We start from the raw sequence: 16,211 nt of genomic DNA, 5'->3' as shown, positions 1-16,211 counted from the left end.
CTACCTTCTTCTTTGTATGAGTCCTAGAAAAATATTGGCAAGCTGCAGTCTTTATTCTGTTTACAACCTACTTTTTGCATCCTAAATTTTTTTTTTTCCCAAAGGTCCTGTCTTTAATTTATTTTAATTTTCTTTCATCTAATTCAGCATGCAATTCAGCTTTTCACTATGTTTCATTCTGCATTTATTCTTACTGTGAAGTTATTTACACTCTACATTCATACCTATACAAATTGCAAGTTTCTCCTGCAGCATGTGGAAATATGGTCTATGAAGCTGTAATGCCTTAGAATACTACTTATGCTGTCTCAATGTTTGAGGATCACACAGCAAATCTTGACCTTAAAAAAGCAATACAGATGGCATGAAGCTGTTGTAATATCAAATAACATCAGTAATCATTTATTGATAAGTATAATAATTATAATAGAAAAGCAGTGAGAAATACCTTCCTAGAAGTCACAGTAGAAATGCAAAGTTCTTATTAATCGAGATTTAATAACAACCCGAAATGCAAATTCTTCTCCTTTTTTATCTCCTTTCATTGTCAAGTGAAAACCCACTTAAAGCAGTGGTTATCAACAATAGGCTAGACAAAAATAAGAACTGAATATCTCAAACTTCAGAGAAACAGAAACTTTAGAAATAATGGTGCACGACCATCATCCTGTAAAAATATTTCTTTTTATCTGCTCTCAGCATGTAGGTTGTGATAATATTTTGGGGTCTGATGCTAAGGAAGATAGATGCCGTGTTTGTGGAGGAGATGGGAGTACATGTGAAGCCATTGAAGGTTTCTTCAATGGTTCATTGCCCAGAGGAGGTATGTACATGTGTATCCATTCTGTCACACAATGCTTTTAGATCACTCTTTAGCAAATACCAATGCTGCCTTTTTCCCAGTGTGGCATTGCTGCTGGTCATTCACTTTGACTCTATTTTCCTATTGTTTCCTGGTTTTGTGTATTAGTTTGGATTTATCCCAAATACAACAATGTGTTTAACTACTGAATGCTTGCTTATGCCTGTTGGTGAAGTTTTTTGTAATTATTTAGTTATGGTGGTATATTAAGAGTAATGTTGTATATTATTTTACTGTGTATGGTAGAATCTGGTAGTCATGCATGAAATTTTAGAATAGAAAGAATGCAGAAAAATCTCAGAAGTTCATAATATTAAGAATTCAGGAAATATATACAGGCTATTATTTTAAAACTTAGCTCCAAAAATATTAATCTTGTAGTCTTAGTGTTAGCAGATTTTGGACTCCATAAATCAGGAAAAGGAGTGAAGTACTGCAGTTAGTTCTGTCCAGTGGAGGACCAACAAGATTATACAGGTCTGGAACACTTGACCCTCTGTGAGGACAGGGTGAGAGAACTGGACTTGCTCAGCCTGGAGAAGCCTCTGGTTTATGGGGATCTGGTATGAGCCCTCCAATACTATGAGGAGGTAATGGAGAAAATGGAGCCAGGCACTGCACTGGTGGATAGACAAGACAGTAGCTATAAACTGGTGGAAGGAAGGTGACTAACCAAGTAGAAGAAAAAACTATTTCCTCAGGAGGACAGTCTAGCAGTGGATCAGATTTCCTAGAAAGGTTGTATAGTTTCCATCTTTGGAGTTTTTCATGACCTAGCAGCTAAAAGTTCTGAGTAACTCAATCTGGTCTCTTAGCTGTTCCTGCTTGTAGCAGGAAGTTGGACTAAATGATGACTGAAGTCCTCTAACACTTGAATTGTCCTATGTTCCTGAAGACATTTCTAAATGTCTTAATTACTTAAGATATACTGTTGAAAATACTTTATTAGCACTTAAAAAAAGGAATTCCTGAATACTTAAGTTCTTGCTATCAGTTAAAAATTTTTGTACAAAGTTTAGACAGTTTTCCTTCCTAAATAAAATTTTTCTTAAATAATCTTTTTCTTATAGGATATATGGAAGTGATTCAAATTCCAAGAGGTTCTGTGCACATTGAAATAAGAGAAGTGGCAATGTCAAAAAACTACATTGGTAAGGGGATTCTTTATACATGATTCTAACATGCCAAAAAAAATAAAAATCTCTTCCTCTGTAGTTGTCACACTGGCTCCTTTATTCAAACTAAGACTTTCAACCTAACTCACAGCAAACATCCCATAGTTCCTTAAACTGGAATGGAGTTAATTTGAAATCCATGACTTCAAGTTTGGAGTGCAGTTAGACAATTGAATTAGCTCAGCTATCTCCTATCCTCTCTCACCTTGATTTGGCTGATCATTTTTTCACTGGTATCACTCCTAGTTATGTAACAAAATTGGTCAAAAGCCCACTTCTGCAGCTGCACAGATACTACAATATTTTAACTGATTTCTCCAACAGATAACTCAGCAGCAGCAAAACTGTCGCTGTTCAGAGCTGCAGAAAAAACGGCATATTTAGTAGTGCTGTTATCTTCCGTTAAATGGCTTGATCCAGGGTGACAGCTGGCTTTATGTTCCTCTTATGATAATTTTCGGTGGGCTCCCTGCATTTCAGGTCCTCATAAATGATTTGATTAGGACTTGTTATTTCTGTCTCATGTGCTACTAGCATTATGTCACTGCATAATTATTGTCATGTAATAATTGGACTGCTGTTCGCAACTGTGGCCTTCACCTGTGCATAACTGACATTGGGTAAATGTACTTAGAGAATGAAAATGCACTTTTCTTTGGCAGGCAGATAAAAAATTAATTGCTTTGCTACAGGATGTATATTAGTTAAGGTATCTATAGCATAGGTATTTTAGTTTTCAGACCTTATGGTGCTAATGGAAATGGTTACTAATTTCTGCTGAATGTCATAGTCACCAGTGTAGAACAGTAATGCCTCTCTCATTATCTCCTGCTCACATGAGTGCTCTCTGATCTGTTTTAGACAACTTAAGCATCACTGAGGCATTTTCCCTAACTGTTTAAGGTAAACCAACTGTCCACACACATGTAGTTGAGAGTAAAATGTCAGAAAACTGAAGCTGTCTTACTCCTCAGCATTATGATGTGAAGTTTTTCCCCTATCCAGTAAAATCAGTTATTTGTCTCAATGAAAAACAACATGCTCTTTGACTATGGGGCTCCAACCATAATTTTTCCTTTAAAAACATGATCTGTTTAAAATAAAAAAAGAAATAAAATATGTAAAACTTGGTAATCTTCACCTTAAAGCAAGAAGTCAATATTTAATTAACTAAATATTCACTTTAAAATACGATATCCATTTCATATTTAGGAACTTAATGTAATATTATTAACAAAATATCAAATTCAAATCCCTGAATAAGATGTGCTTGCCCATCCTAATGGTTGATTAGCTACGAAACTTCTATTTTTGCTATAAAACTTTCATGTTTCAAGGCTGTAACTTAAGGAGGATAAAATATCTTATCAGACTAAGGAGCTAATATTTCAGTTTGTAGTAGAAATATCTTGTATTTGTGCTGTAATAAGGGAAAAAAGAACAAAACAACAGCTGACTGGTACCATATGTCAGACTCCATGTTCCTTCTTTTTTTTCCTTTGCACATTTCCTCTGGTCTGTGATACCTATTCCATGCCCCAGCCTCTTAATGTAAATATAAGGTTGGTAATACATTATGCATTTCAGATGTGCATATATCTCATGTCATAGTTCAAGTTGCATGAGACATTCTGGTTCATTTCATGCAGCATCTGCATGTTGAAACCTGCAAAATAGTCTGCACATTGAAGGTTATTGCAGAGGCAAAATTGTTGATTTACATGAGGGATATTTTACCCCATTAGAGGTAAAGAAAAAGCTTTATATAGCTTGAAAAAAACAGTGATATAGAGCTGAAGCTCACATACTTCTAGAAGATTAGTAGATTTACAATGGCTTCTCCATTATAAATGCTGCTTCCAATTTTTAGGTGGCTTGTATTTTTTTTTAAGCTTTAAAATCTGAAGAGGATGACTACTATATTAATGGTGCCTGGACTATTGACTGGCCAAGAAAGTTTGATGTTGCTGGAACAGCTTTCCATTATAAGAGGCCAACAGATGAACCAGAGTCTTTGGAAGCACTAGGCCCTACTTCAGAAAACCTCATAGTCATGGTAAAGTTACAATAAATGTATTTCTGAAATTTGTAGTATGTATTTATGTTCTGAGAAAGGACAATGCCATGAATTAAATTAAAATAGGTTGAGTTTACAAACACTATACAGCATTTTTAGTTGGGACTTTGTGTGAGTGTTTTAACATATGTTTCTTACATTTCAAAACTGACTGGCAAACATTGTGATGAAATCCGGATGAAGTCAGAAGAGCACCAGGAAAACTCACAGAAAAAAACCCCACATCTCTTTAAGTGAGGTTCACAGTAATGGTAGCGAAAATTGTGAATGGGCCATGTATCGTATCTCTGCATACTGCTGACACTCCACAGTCCCTGACAGTTCTGTGCATTTCTGTAGTTTTAAGCCTGGCCTCAGTGTGACATTTATATATAGCCTTACCACAGAATGAGTATAGTGGTATGACCCGTGTTAAATTATGTCACTGTGACATACATTGCTCTCAAAAGATTTTATAGAGTATGAGAATGTACCAGAAGATATGATCAGGATCCTGATGCCATCTCTGACAACAGGCTGTGGTGAGCCTGCTGCTTCACTACTATGTTGAGGAGGAGTATGAGAACAAGTTGATATTTTCCCAGTGTATTCTGTCAGCTGCTGGATTTGCAGTTCAGTGATTGCTTGAGCCAGATAGGATAATTTGGTAGAGAATAATTGTTGCATGGATATCCCCATTTTAGGCAGCATTTTCAAACCCTTGAGTAATCTTTTTTTCTTCTGTATCTGTGCATAAGGTAGACAGCCCATACAGAATAAGTTACACAATTTTAGTGCCTTTTTCATTCAGTCTGTGTCACAGACTGTCTTTCTGAAAGTTCTCTGCTCTTTTGCCATGTGGAGATAGGCAGATGTGCCTCTGCAAAATGTAAGAGAAAGTAGAAATGCGTGAAAATTAGCTCTAGGGTGGGTCAGATTGCTGCGTCTAACTTGATTTTGTGCTATTGGTAATGAAAAAAAAAGTTTGATTTTTTAGTCTTTGACGCTTTGATTGAGCGTCAAAGACTAATGTTGGACAGGTAATCTGTAGAAGTGCAGTTCAACAGCAAGGCTAGGCAAAAACTCGTGGTGATTGTTGCACTTTTGTCTATGTTGCCTGCAGTGATGTCGCTACAATGAGAGCTTTGTTATTCTTTTAAAGCAATCACAGATATGATTCCACCAATCACACCTTAAGCTGTTGGCTGTTCCATTAGGGGAAAACAACGGCTTCAGCAGCAGTCTGTTGGTGTTACTATTATTATTAGAAGTAATGTACTGTACTGTAGTCACTAAAAGGGCTAACAAGGCAAGAGATAGTTTCAAAACTATGTGGACTGTACTCCTCACAAGACTTCAGTTAGAACTGCTGTATCTTTCTACAGTAATGTGCTTTTCCATCTTTGAACTCCCATAATTATTCAGCTCTCAAGTTAATTTCCATGAAGACATTAATTTTATGAAAACTAGCAAAATTTATAAAATTTATGAAACTAGCAAAATTATGAAATTTTGTCAGGAATAAGGAACTCACAGAAATAATAAAGTTGTGTTAAGAGAGAAAAAAAGGATAAACCTCACCTTGGACAATAATATTTTTTTTTTTGTATATGTTTTAAAAGCTGGTACATATTCTTTTGGGGAATATCTAAAAAGAACTACCGTGACTTAATTTATTACTTTCTTCCCGTTCAGCAGAACATAACACATTCCTAGAATAAATGTCACTGTGTTTGCCCTCTGCTTGCTTGCATTAATGGTATAACCAGTTGTTTTCAACTACAGATTCTGCTGCAGGAACAGAATTTGGGGATAAAATATAAATTCAATGTTCCGATCTCTCGCACTGGCAGTGGAGACAATGAGGTTGGCTTTGCATGGAATCATCTGCCTTGGTCAGAATGTTCTGCCACTTGTGCAGGAGGTAAGACACCAGACAGTTGAGCTGCAAGGTAAACTGAATTGCAAGATACACTTCACTGTATAATTATCTAGGTGACTAATTGAAAACATTTCTTTCAGGTATGCCTTACATCTTAATGAACATTTATTTTAATCACAGTGGATTTTGTTGTTTTCAAGTACCTTTAATATATTCAGATCTTTTTGTTAAATACAGCATGTCTTGGCACAGTGTCTCTCTCTGCTGATAGTTCTGAGACTTTCTTGAAGCTGGTATGTTTGTTTTTTCCCAGAAACTTTGTTGATAAACAACATCAGAAGTTTTAAGTAAGGAGATTAAAAGCAAGAAGGCAAAATAGGCATCTGTAAATAAAGAGATGTATCTTTGTGTGTTCGTAGGTGTCCTTCACACAATCCTAGTCAGCCCTCCTATCCTCCAGCCACCAAAGTTTAGGATGCACACTGGCAGCTCCTCCGTAGAAGATGGTAACAATTGGATTTTGCTTGCCAGCCCGTAGCAGTATCTGAGAATTGTTGCCCTTGGGCAACAGTGGGGGATTTGTAGGTTGTCCCATGTGGTTCATCATGGGTGGCTTTTGCCGACAACTTACTATATTCCTAATCCTCCCTCTAGTGGCCACCAATGCAATTCTTTACCTCTGGCTGGGAGAGCAGGACAGTTGGCTTCCTTCAAAGCCAACACCATTGCTGCTGCAAGAACTGGTGAGTAGAAGTGCTGTGTGAACAGTATCTTTCTTCTCTCTGGAGACTGAATGAATCATCTCCCCAACATACCTCTGTTCCAGAAGATATGGGAGAGTGCTTTAAATGAATCTAAGAATTTCAGTTTCCACGGCACCACGGACAGCCCTTATCAAGAAGGAGACACCATATTTTTTTTAAAAGAACCTTGTGACCAAATACTTGTTGCTTTCTTGGTATTTTTTCTGTCTGTGGGAAATTTTTTTTAAAAGAACCTTGTGACCAAATACTTGTTGCTTTCTTGGTTTTTTTTTTCTGTCTGTGGGAGGTATTCATCATGCCTCGCCTTTCTGCTGGAAGCTGCTGTGGCTGTTACTAGTTGTATGCAATTTAAAATACCGCCTAGCCATACATAATACATAAAAAATAGCATAAATTATTTTCTGTGCCACTAGAGAAAGTCTTGAAACAAAATAAAGGATGCCAACTTTCTCCAATATTTTTATTATTTCTTTGTTGGATTGCTGGGTGACAGATTGATTTTTAAAAACAATTTTAGTAACAGTAAGTGTGGCGAAATATAAAGAAGAGGAGTGCCTAGCTCATAGAGAAAGTAAGTTCCAATTATTAGAACCTTAAAGGTATTGTCAGATCCTATTTTTTGTGATGGTAATGTGCTAATGATCTTTCTGAAGTCCTAGGAAAACTCCCATTGATTTAGGTAGAGACAAGATTTTAGCCATGGAGATATCCTGTCATGAAGGTCATTGTCATTTCACACATTTGACAAAATACAGTGGAAAAAATAATTGGCTCTGAAGGAGTAGGCACTTGTCAAGATTAAAAAACTTGGATGCCATTAATTAGATTTCAAAGGAAGATTTGTGAATCCCTTAAAGTGGCATATATTTATTAATTTAAACTCAGAGGAGGTGGAGGAGAGGTTTTCTTTGGTAGCTTATGGTGGTCAAACCAGGCATTTTCTCTCCTCTCTTTCAGTTTAATAAAAGGGTATATTGTGGTCTTTTTTTTTCACTGAGCACTCTACTCATAAACATCTATTTCATTGTAGCTATAATTCATGTTTAAACATGTATCTACTTTCTCCATGAGATAACCTGCTCCTGCTATTTCTGTCAGGTTATGAAATGCATTTCACCTTATGCCAAAAGAAGACACAATCCTAAAGAGGAACTGAGTCAGGAGAAAGAAAAGGGAGAAAAAAGTAGAAGAGACAGAGTCTTGAACTGGAAAATTTAGCTAATGTAAATATTTTATTAAGCAGAGACTTGACCAGGTATCATATTAATAGGCTGCCTTATGTCCACTGTGCACTGCTTAAGTCTAGCTCTTTCTAAATCAGTTTATCTGTATCTGCATTGCTTAATGACTGCAGCATTTCTTAATTGCTTAGTGAATGTTAAAACATGGGTATTTCTTGAAGTAGTAGCAAAAGTGAACTTGAGCATATGTGTTGAATGCCATGAAGCAGAGCATAAAGGACATTGTGGCAGTGCAAAATTTAAACAGTTTTGGAGTACTTTATCTTGCAGAAGTGTCTGATTTTTTGTGCTGTTTCTTCTTCATAGTGTTTTAAGAGCAATCCACTTCATCCAGATCTTCCTAGACCTGTTAGTATGCCTCATCTTGGCAACTAGAGCAGTCAGGAGTCAAGGAACGAGCTAAGAGCAAGCTGGGAGAAACTTACAATAGTAACATGCTGTCTTTTGCATTGGACTTCTATATTATGTTCATCTCTGCTGTGCTGAATAGTCACATCAGAAGAATAAAAAATGCTTTAACTTTTGTAACAGGACCACTCTTCTAGGGCCTGTCTTGACTTTGAAGAATAGGAAGAGCATAGTAAGTGGAATCATAGGAACGAGAAGAAAGGTTTCCTGTTTATGACAGTTTAATACGATGCCCGAGCTCTGGATTCCATTCCTGTCTCCTCTCTCATGGTATTGAGCAGCTCAAAGCATATATTACACTCTTACTTGCTCATTATGAGTTCATTATTGTATGTATAGCTCTGTGGAATTTCTGACTTCTGAAGCATTCAAGGAATTTCATCATCTCATGAAAACTCACCCAGGCACCTGAAATCAATGGGCTCTTCACAGTAGACATTATACCTCCTGTCCCTCTGTATTCTCAAGGGAATGATCTAGGAGCTCATGAAAAAACAGTTACATATTTAGATTGCCTCTAAAAAGTGGAAGAAAATCTTGTGTGAGAGGCAGCCTTGGCTGTAGTGACCATGAGAATGTAGAATTCTATATTGAAGTAGGAGGTAGTGGGACAGCAAGAAAGATTATAACCATGGACTTCAGGAGAGCTAACTTTAACCTCATTATGGATCTTTTTGGATGAATCCCATGGGAACAGGCCCTGCAGGGAATAGGGGTCCAGAAGGGTGGACTCACTCACTCCAGGCTCGGGAACAGTGCGTCACAATGAGAAAGAAATTAGGCCAGTGGGGCAAGAGATCTCTGTGGAAGGATGGATGAAGGCTACTGTCATTACTCAAATATAAGCAGGAAATACACAGGAGATGGAAGAAAGGTCAGGACACCTGGAGTGAATATAGAGAGGTGGTCAGGGTAAATGCAAATGAGACTATAAAGGCCAGTGCCCAGCTCGACTTAAACTTGGCTAAGAATGTCAAGCATAATAAAAAGGGTATTTTCAAATACATCAATAACAAAATAAAATAAAAAATATTATCTGGGCTCATTATTAAATGGAGACGGGACCCTGGTAAGAGCGGAAGATGAGAGGGCAGAGTTACGGAGTGCGTTTACATCAGTCTTCACTGGCAAGGCCAGGCCTCGGGGATCCCTAACTGAGGAGACCAGGGTGAAGGAATGTTAGGAGGAAGACACTTATGGAAGGAGGATTTGGTCTGAAACAACTAGAAGGACCCTAGTCCGTGGGCCCTGATGGAATGGATCCATGAGTCATGAGAGAGCTGGTGCATACTGTAACACAAGGCTGTTCATGATCACCTTTGAAATATCATGAAGATCAGGAGAGATGCTGAGGACTGGAAGAAAGGAAATGTCACCCCACTTTTCAAAACGGGCAAGAAATATGACCCAGGGAACTACGGACCAGAATCCCTGGGAAGATGATAGAGTACCTTCTGGTGCCATCTCTGGATTCTAGAGGCCTTCTCTGTCCATGTGGAAGACAAGAAGATGATCAGGAGTAGTCAGTATGAGTTCACTAAAAGTGACCAAGTGTTTGATTGCCTTCTACAATGAAAGAGCTACCTGGATGGATGAGGGGACAGCAATGGGCAATGTCTGCCTCTATTTCAGCAAGGCTTTCAATACCCTTTCACAATGTTCTCATAGGCTAACTCAGGAGGTGTGGACTTGATGAACAGCCGATGAGGGTCATAATCAGTGGCAGATGGTCTAATTAGAGGCCTGGCACTAGTGGTGCCACCCAAGGTTCAACAGTGGGCCCAGTTTTATTTAGCTTATTCACCAATGGATTGAAGGGCAAATGCCTCCTCAGCAAGTTCATTGAGGGCACAGAGTTGGGAACAGTGGCAAATACCCCAGAGTGCTGTGCAGCCCTTCAGAAGAACCTCAGCAGGTTGCAGAGATGGGCAAAGAAGAACCACCTGAAATTCAGCAAGGGCAAGTGCAGGGACCTGCACTGGGGAGGAGCAGCCCCAGGCACCAGCACAGGCTGGGGCTGACCTGCTGGGGAGCAGCTCTGTGGAGAAGGACCTGGGGGTCCTGGTGGACAGCAAGCTGTCCATGAGCCAGCAGTGTGTCCTGGTGGCCAAGAATGCCAATGGTATCCTGGGGGCATTGGGAAGAGCACTGCCAGCAGGTGGAGGGAGGTGATCCTGCCCCTCTATTCAGCCCTGGTGAGGCCTCACCTGGAGTGCTGTGTCCAGTTCTGGGCTCCCCAGGACAACAGAGACATGGAGCTCCTGGAAGATGCTGATAAAAGGATGGATCCAGGCCCTTCTCAGTGATACCAATCAATGGAACAAGAAGCAATGGAACAAAAGCTGCTGCCCAGGAAGTTCCAGCGGGACATGAGGAAGAAGTTCTTTACTGTGCAGGTGACCATGCACTGCAACAGGTTGCCCAGAGAGGTTGTAGATTCTCCCTCATTGATATTCAAGAAGTGTTTGGACACAATCCTGTGTCATGTGCTCCAGGATGACTCTGCTTGAGCAGGGAATTTGAGCCTAATGACCCACTGTGGTCCCTTCCAACCTGACCCATTCTATGAGAGATTGTAAACTGTGTATTTTGTAGTGTCACTTATGTTAAAGGAGAAGGTACACATAGTTTTTTGCCACTGACCTTGATGCTCACTATACATGGAATCAAGAAGGAACCAAATCTCCAAAGTCTATTTTGATATTTTCGTTTTTTTCTTTGAAAGAGGATCTTCAGATATACCAGATAGTTAAAAAGGCATGGTTGATGACAGAAAAGTGTTATTTATGTAGGATTCCTATGCTTATATCTAGGACAAGAGTATAATTTCACTGTTTTTTAATATCAGTATTTTTCTTAGGCATGGGGATCCAGAATTGCAGCTCTTCTTTTTGTACACTAGAACTTATGTTTTCTGTCTTGAACATTTTTCCTTTACAATATGAATTTATAGTGTCTTAGCTAGTTATTTTTTTCTGGGAAAAAAAAAGTACACATTATAAATAAATGTAAATGTAGATATAAATATGGATTAAAATATGGATGTAAAAATAAAAATAAAAATAAATATAAATATATTACATTAAAATTTAAAGCTGATCTATATCTATTCTTCATATTAATTCCCCTTTTTTCTTAAAGTACAGTAAAAACTCTTCTATTCTGAGGTAAATGTTTTCAGAAGAAAAGTTTGTTATTATCCCATATAGGTCTTTATAGCCAGTGGCAAACTTCGACAAAACATTATGAAAGCAATGCCAGAGAATACTGCAATGTACAGTGCTAAGTTATCTACAGAGAGAGGAGTGGGAAAGTAGAGAACACAGGGAAATAAAAAAATAATGAAAACAACAGAAGATTTTCTTTAAGGACCTGAATATTATTTAATGAGAAACACAGAGAAAATAAAAAATAAAATATGTAGAAGTAGGAATTGAAACAATACAATGAAAATTCTGGAAAGCTAAAGGAAAGGGCAGTTATATCACTTGTAGATCACAGAATTATAGTTTATTAACTCTCAGACATGTCCTTCCTTATATCTTGTAACTTCCCAAGAAAAAGTGTATTACTCTGTTCAGATCCACAAGTATTCTTAATAAGGCAGTGAACTTCTTCTGGTGGTATTGTTTCAAAAATCTAGCAAAGGAACTAAGTCCTTCTTTATGCTTTTTTATTTTATGCATTTAAAAATAACTCAAATAACTGCCTACTCCCTTTTAAATTTCTTTCATGTTTAATTATGGCAATGAATGACAGCATTTATTATCTGGAATTTGCCAGTCCTAAGAATTAGTGAGGTTTTCATTCATTCTATTAGAGTTCATCTCCAGATGGATTAAATATCTCAGATATTAATGTTTTGGTTTGTTTTATAAAATAGTCAGCATACTATTACTATCATAAGTAAATTGATTGCTGTTCAGTTTTCTTTGCTGCTCATAACCCATCTAGAGCGATGCCTGCTATGTTTTTCTTTCATGCCCTCAGATGAATTATGAAACTATCTTTAGGCAAATAAAACATACTTTTCCTCATCAAAGAAAATATAAGTTTGGCTCTGAGATGAATATCTTGTGATCTGATGAGTGAGCTCAGAAAGTATGTCTGGGTTAACCAGCATGCACTAGTTTTAGAGATGCAAGTTTCACTATGTATTGGTACTGACTTCTTTATAATTAACTGTTGCAATCACAAGCCACAATTTTTGGGATTGCTTTTAAAAATAGATACAGCATTTACATGCCTGCAATTTTAATTCAAAAATAAAATGTGCTCCATGTAATTTGAAATTTGGCTCCTGAAAGTCATGCAGACTATTTGTGAATTGAAATCTGCAAAGTATTTCAGTTCTCAGGAGATTATGGTCACTAAACCACTGGAGTTTTGTTTTCTCAGGATGGCACTGACCAGTCATGAGGACATTTTATGTCTTTCATTATAAACTAAAAATCTGTAGATTTGAAAGCAAAATGGTTCTAACTGCTTGTAATTAGTATTTAAATGAACATGTTCATCTGTGCTTTTTAGATTCCTTCTTTTAAAAGACCATATACTCAGGGAAGGGTTCATAATTTAAAAATAATTTGTCAATACTTGGCATAACCACGTTGTATCTATTGTCTGGATAAAAACAGCACTTCTAGCCTTTTCTGCTTATTTTTCTTGCCTTAAAAGTTATTATTTCTTTTTATCTGAGATTTTTAATAAATAATATTAAAATTAGACAGCAATTATGTAAATTTTATATACTGTGTAACAAGGTGGTGCAGAACTTTTAAGAAATGGATTAATGCATCTCCTGGCATCAATTAAAGATTCTTCACTGTAAGTGAATAGGGTGAGTACTGTCTTACAGGTGATACCCTGTCTGAACAACATTCAGTAAATAACACATTTGCAAATTTTTTTTAAAGCTGAGTGATACTTTGCAATCATAGAAGTTTAGAATATTTTCTTATTACAAAATTCCACAAAAATGAATTTGTTAGGAGTGCCAATTTTTAGCCAAATTCAAGAAGGAAATGTATCTGATGCCAGTAAGAAATGCAGTAAAAATATAACATTAATATCAATGCTATCCGATAAGTACATTTGTGAGAATAGTATGCATTATTACAATGCTGAATTCTAAAGTGTGTATAAATTATTTTAACCAAATATATCTGAGGAAAATGTCATTATGAAGTGCACATTCAGCCTATTCAACCAAGAGAACTAAGGCAGTTTGTGATAGAAAGGATAAATGATTAGTCAGAACTCAACATGAATTGTATATCAGCTAGCAGTGCCACATTGCTCGCATTGCTGTCTGTCTAGAGCTGTTAAATACTATTTCTTGTTGTGGTGAAATGTGAGCAGAAGATTGCAAGAAATATTCCTACTTAGGTTGTCAGGTCTGTGTTGAATTATTGTCTTCTGTTGGCAGTTTTTGCGTTGATTATAGTATTCAAGGTTAATCCCCCCACAGCTTCTCATATGTTTAGATATTTCACTTATGTTTCAAGAGCCAGAGGAAGATATTATTTCCTCCTACAAGGGAAGGCTGAGAGAATTGGGTTTGTTCAGCCTGAAAAAGAGACAGCTTAGGTGTGACCTAATTGCAGGCATCTGGGATCCAAAGGAAGCCTATGACAAAGATGGAGAGGAATTTTTTTAAAGAGCATTTAGTGACAGGACAAGTGGGAATGGCTTCAAATGGAAAGCAAGCCGGTTTAGATTAGATATTAGGAAATAATTCTTTACTGTGTGGTTGGTGAGGCATAGAACAAGCTGTCCAGTGAAGTGGATGCCCCAGTCCTGGTAGTGTTCAAAGCCAGGCTGGATGGGTCTTTGAACAGGCTGGTCAAGTGTAAGGGTCCCTGTCCACAGCCTGGGTTTTGGAACTCTATGATCTTTAAGGTCTCTTGCAATGAAATTATTCTATAATTCTATGCATATCTTAAAATGAAGAGATGGCTGTAAGGATATTTGAAGCCAGAAGGTTTTAATGTCCATTTAATATATGCATTTCACATTTTGGAATAAGTTAAATAATTGCTTCTCTTTTGAAGAAAGGTACAGGACTTTTTGAAGCTTTTAAGTACAAATAATGCCGTTATTCCAGTTTTATAACTATGCATGTTCAATAAAAATTGTATGTGAATTGCAAAGACATGTTTTAAAAATTCTAATAACCATCTTACAGCATGTTTTTAAGAGAAGAGGAAGGCAGTGTGTATTGCAACAATATACTATCATCATATCAGTGGTTCTTTACTGCTTTAAAAAAAATGAATACTCAGAAATTATACTTAATAAACTATCTTATAATGCTGCCTTGGTAGTGATATACCATGCTTTGGCAGTAATGATCAGATCCAAATTACTCTGTTGATGGTTAACAATGAAAGAGGAGCTGGAAGTGCCAGGCAAAATGAGTATTCATGGAGACAAACTGCCTCTTTCAGGATGAAGTATAGTTCTACTATTTTACTGAAAAAATAATATAATAAAATAAAAATTAATAAAATATAATGAAATTATGCAATTTGTAGGATAATATATGAAAATGCAACACTGCTTCCCAGTATTGCCGGTTTTCTTTAAATCAGAGCACATAAACAATAATTCTGCATTGAAGTGTGACCACATTCTATTTGGTGATGTTTTCTTTGGAAATTTAAATGTCTTTTCTAGGAGAGGATAGCAGACAGAGAATGGATTTTGTGCAATATACAAATAAAAACCAACTTCTAGTAATCTATAATTTTTTTTTTTTTTGAAAACAACAGAATCTTAAATTCCTCTTTAAGTGGGATAGCCTAAAATTGAAGGAAAATTTAAAAATTATTGTGGCTAAGGGGCATTCAGTCAATTTAAACTCTCACTGCTGTAGACTTTGGCCAAATAAAGTGGGATGGTAGAACTAATAATCAATAGGTGAAATACAATTATACTCAAAAAATTAGAAGAGCAAGAATGATTAATTAATGATCTTTCATTTCATCCTAAGGTGTCCAGAAACAAGAGGTGGTGTGTAAAAGGCTGGATGACAGCTCCGTTGTACAAAACAATTACTGTGACCCTGACAGTAAGCCTCCAGAAAACCAAAGAGCCTGCAACACTGAGCCTTGCCCACCTGAGTAAGTTGTTAATCACTTAGGATGGACAGTGGTTTTGCATAGAAAAATAAGTCTTCATAATCTGTAATAAATCCTGTTAACCAAATAAGATTCTCATCTAGTATTCATGTCCTGCCTTATCAGAAGGGGTATTTGGGTTTGGTTTTAGTTTCTTGTTCTTCTAAAATGAGCTCCCAAAAATGCATTGAGGATCTTTGCTTGACTGTGGAGCATTAGTGATATTTGAACTACACCAAACACTGTAAGTAAATAGAATCTAGCAAAACAGTTTCTTAGGATATGACTGTCATATGCAGTGAGTCGTGCACAGAGAAGAACTGGAGACCATTCTTAAGGCAACAATGATAAAAAAAAATGTTGAGGTGAGACTTAACTTTACCCTAGTTATTAATATTGTATCTGAAATGTTTGCCATATTTTAAAGTATGTAATATTAACAGTTGTCTTAAAGTGTTCACATGAGTAGTAGTAAATACAGAAACCTCAAAGAGGACCAAACTGTTTCCCGGCAATAGTTTTGTCAAACTTTTTCTCCAGCATATTCAGTGTTGACGAATAATGCTGTGTGCCTTTAAGATTAGGTGCTTAGATTCTGTTTAGATTTATTTTTAATGATATGTATGATAATTTATATGATCATATTAATATTAATAACATTGATAACCCAGCAGCTCATTTAATCAAAAATTAAGTTTGGCA

The 16,211-nt window shown here is 36.7% G+C and overlaps 1 protein-coding gene across 3 annotated transcripts in view; it reads left to right on the top strand.

Moving 5' to 3' along the window:
- Window positions 1-16,211, top strand: part of ADAMTS6 (ADAM metallopeptidase with thrombospondin type 1 motif 6) — a 145,124-nt gene that overhangs the window by 111,853 nt on the left and 17,060 nt on the right. For all 3 annotated transcript variants that reach the window (XM_039710000.1, XM_039709998.1, XM_039709999.1), the window contains exons 17-21: window positions 700-823; window positions 1,933-2,013; window positions 3,930-4,093; window positions 5,879-6,017; window positions 15,383-15,512. In XM_039710000.1, the coding sequence (XP_039565934.1) occupies window positions 700-823; window positions 1,933-2,013; window positions 3,930-4,093; window positions 5,879-6,017; window positions 15,383-15,512 (638 nt within the window). The remainder of the gene's footprint in view (window positions 1-699; window positions 824-1,932; window positions 2,014-3,929; window positions 4,094-5,878; window positions 6,018-15,382; window positions 15,513-16,211) is intronic.

This window comes from Passer montanus, unplaced genomic scaffold (genome assembly GCF_014805655.1).
Source record: "Passer montanus isolate IOZ18808 unplaced genomic scaffold, ASM1480565v1 scaffold22, whole genome shotgun sequence".
Classification (NCBI taxonomy): Eukaryota; Metazoa; Chordata; class Aves; order Passeriformes; family Passeridae; genus Passer; species Passer montanus.
This window is presented reverse-complemented; position numbering and strand designations above follow the sequence as displayed.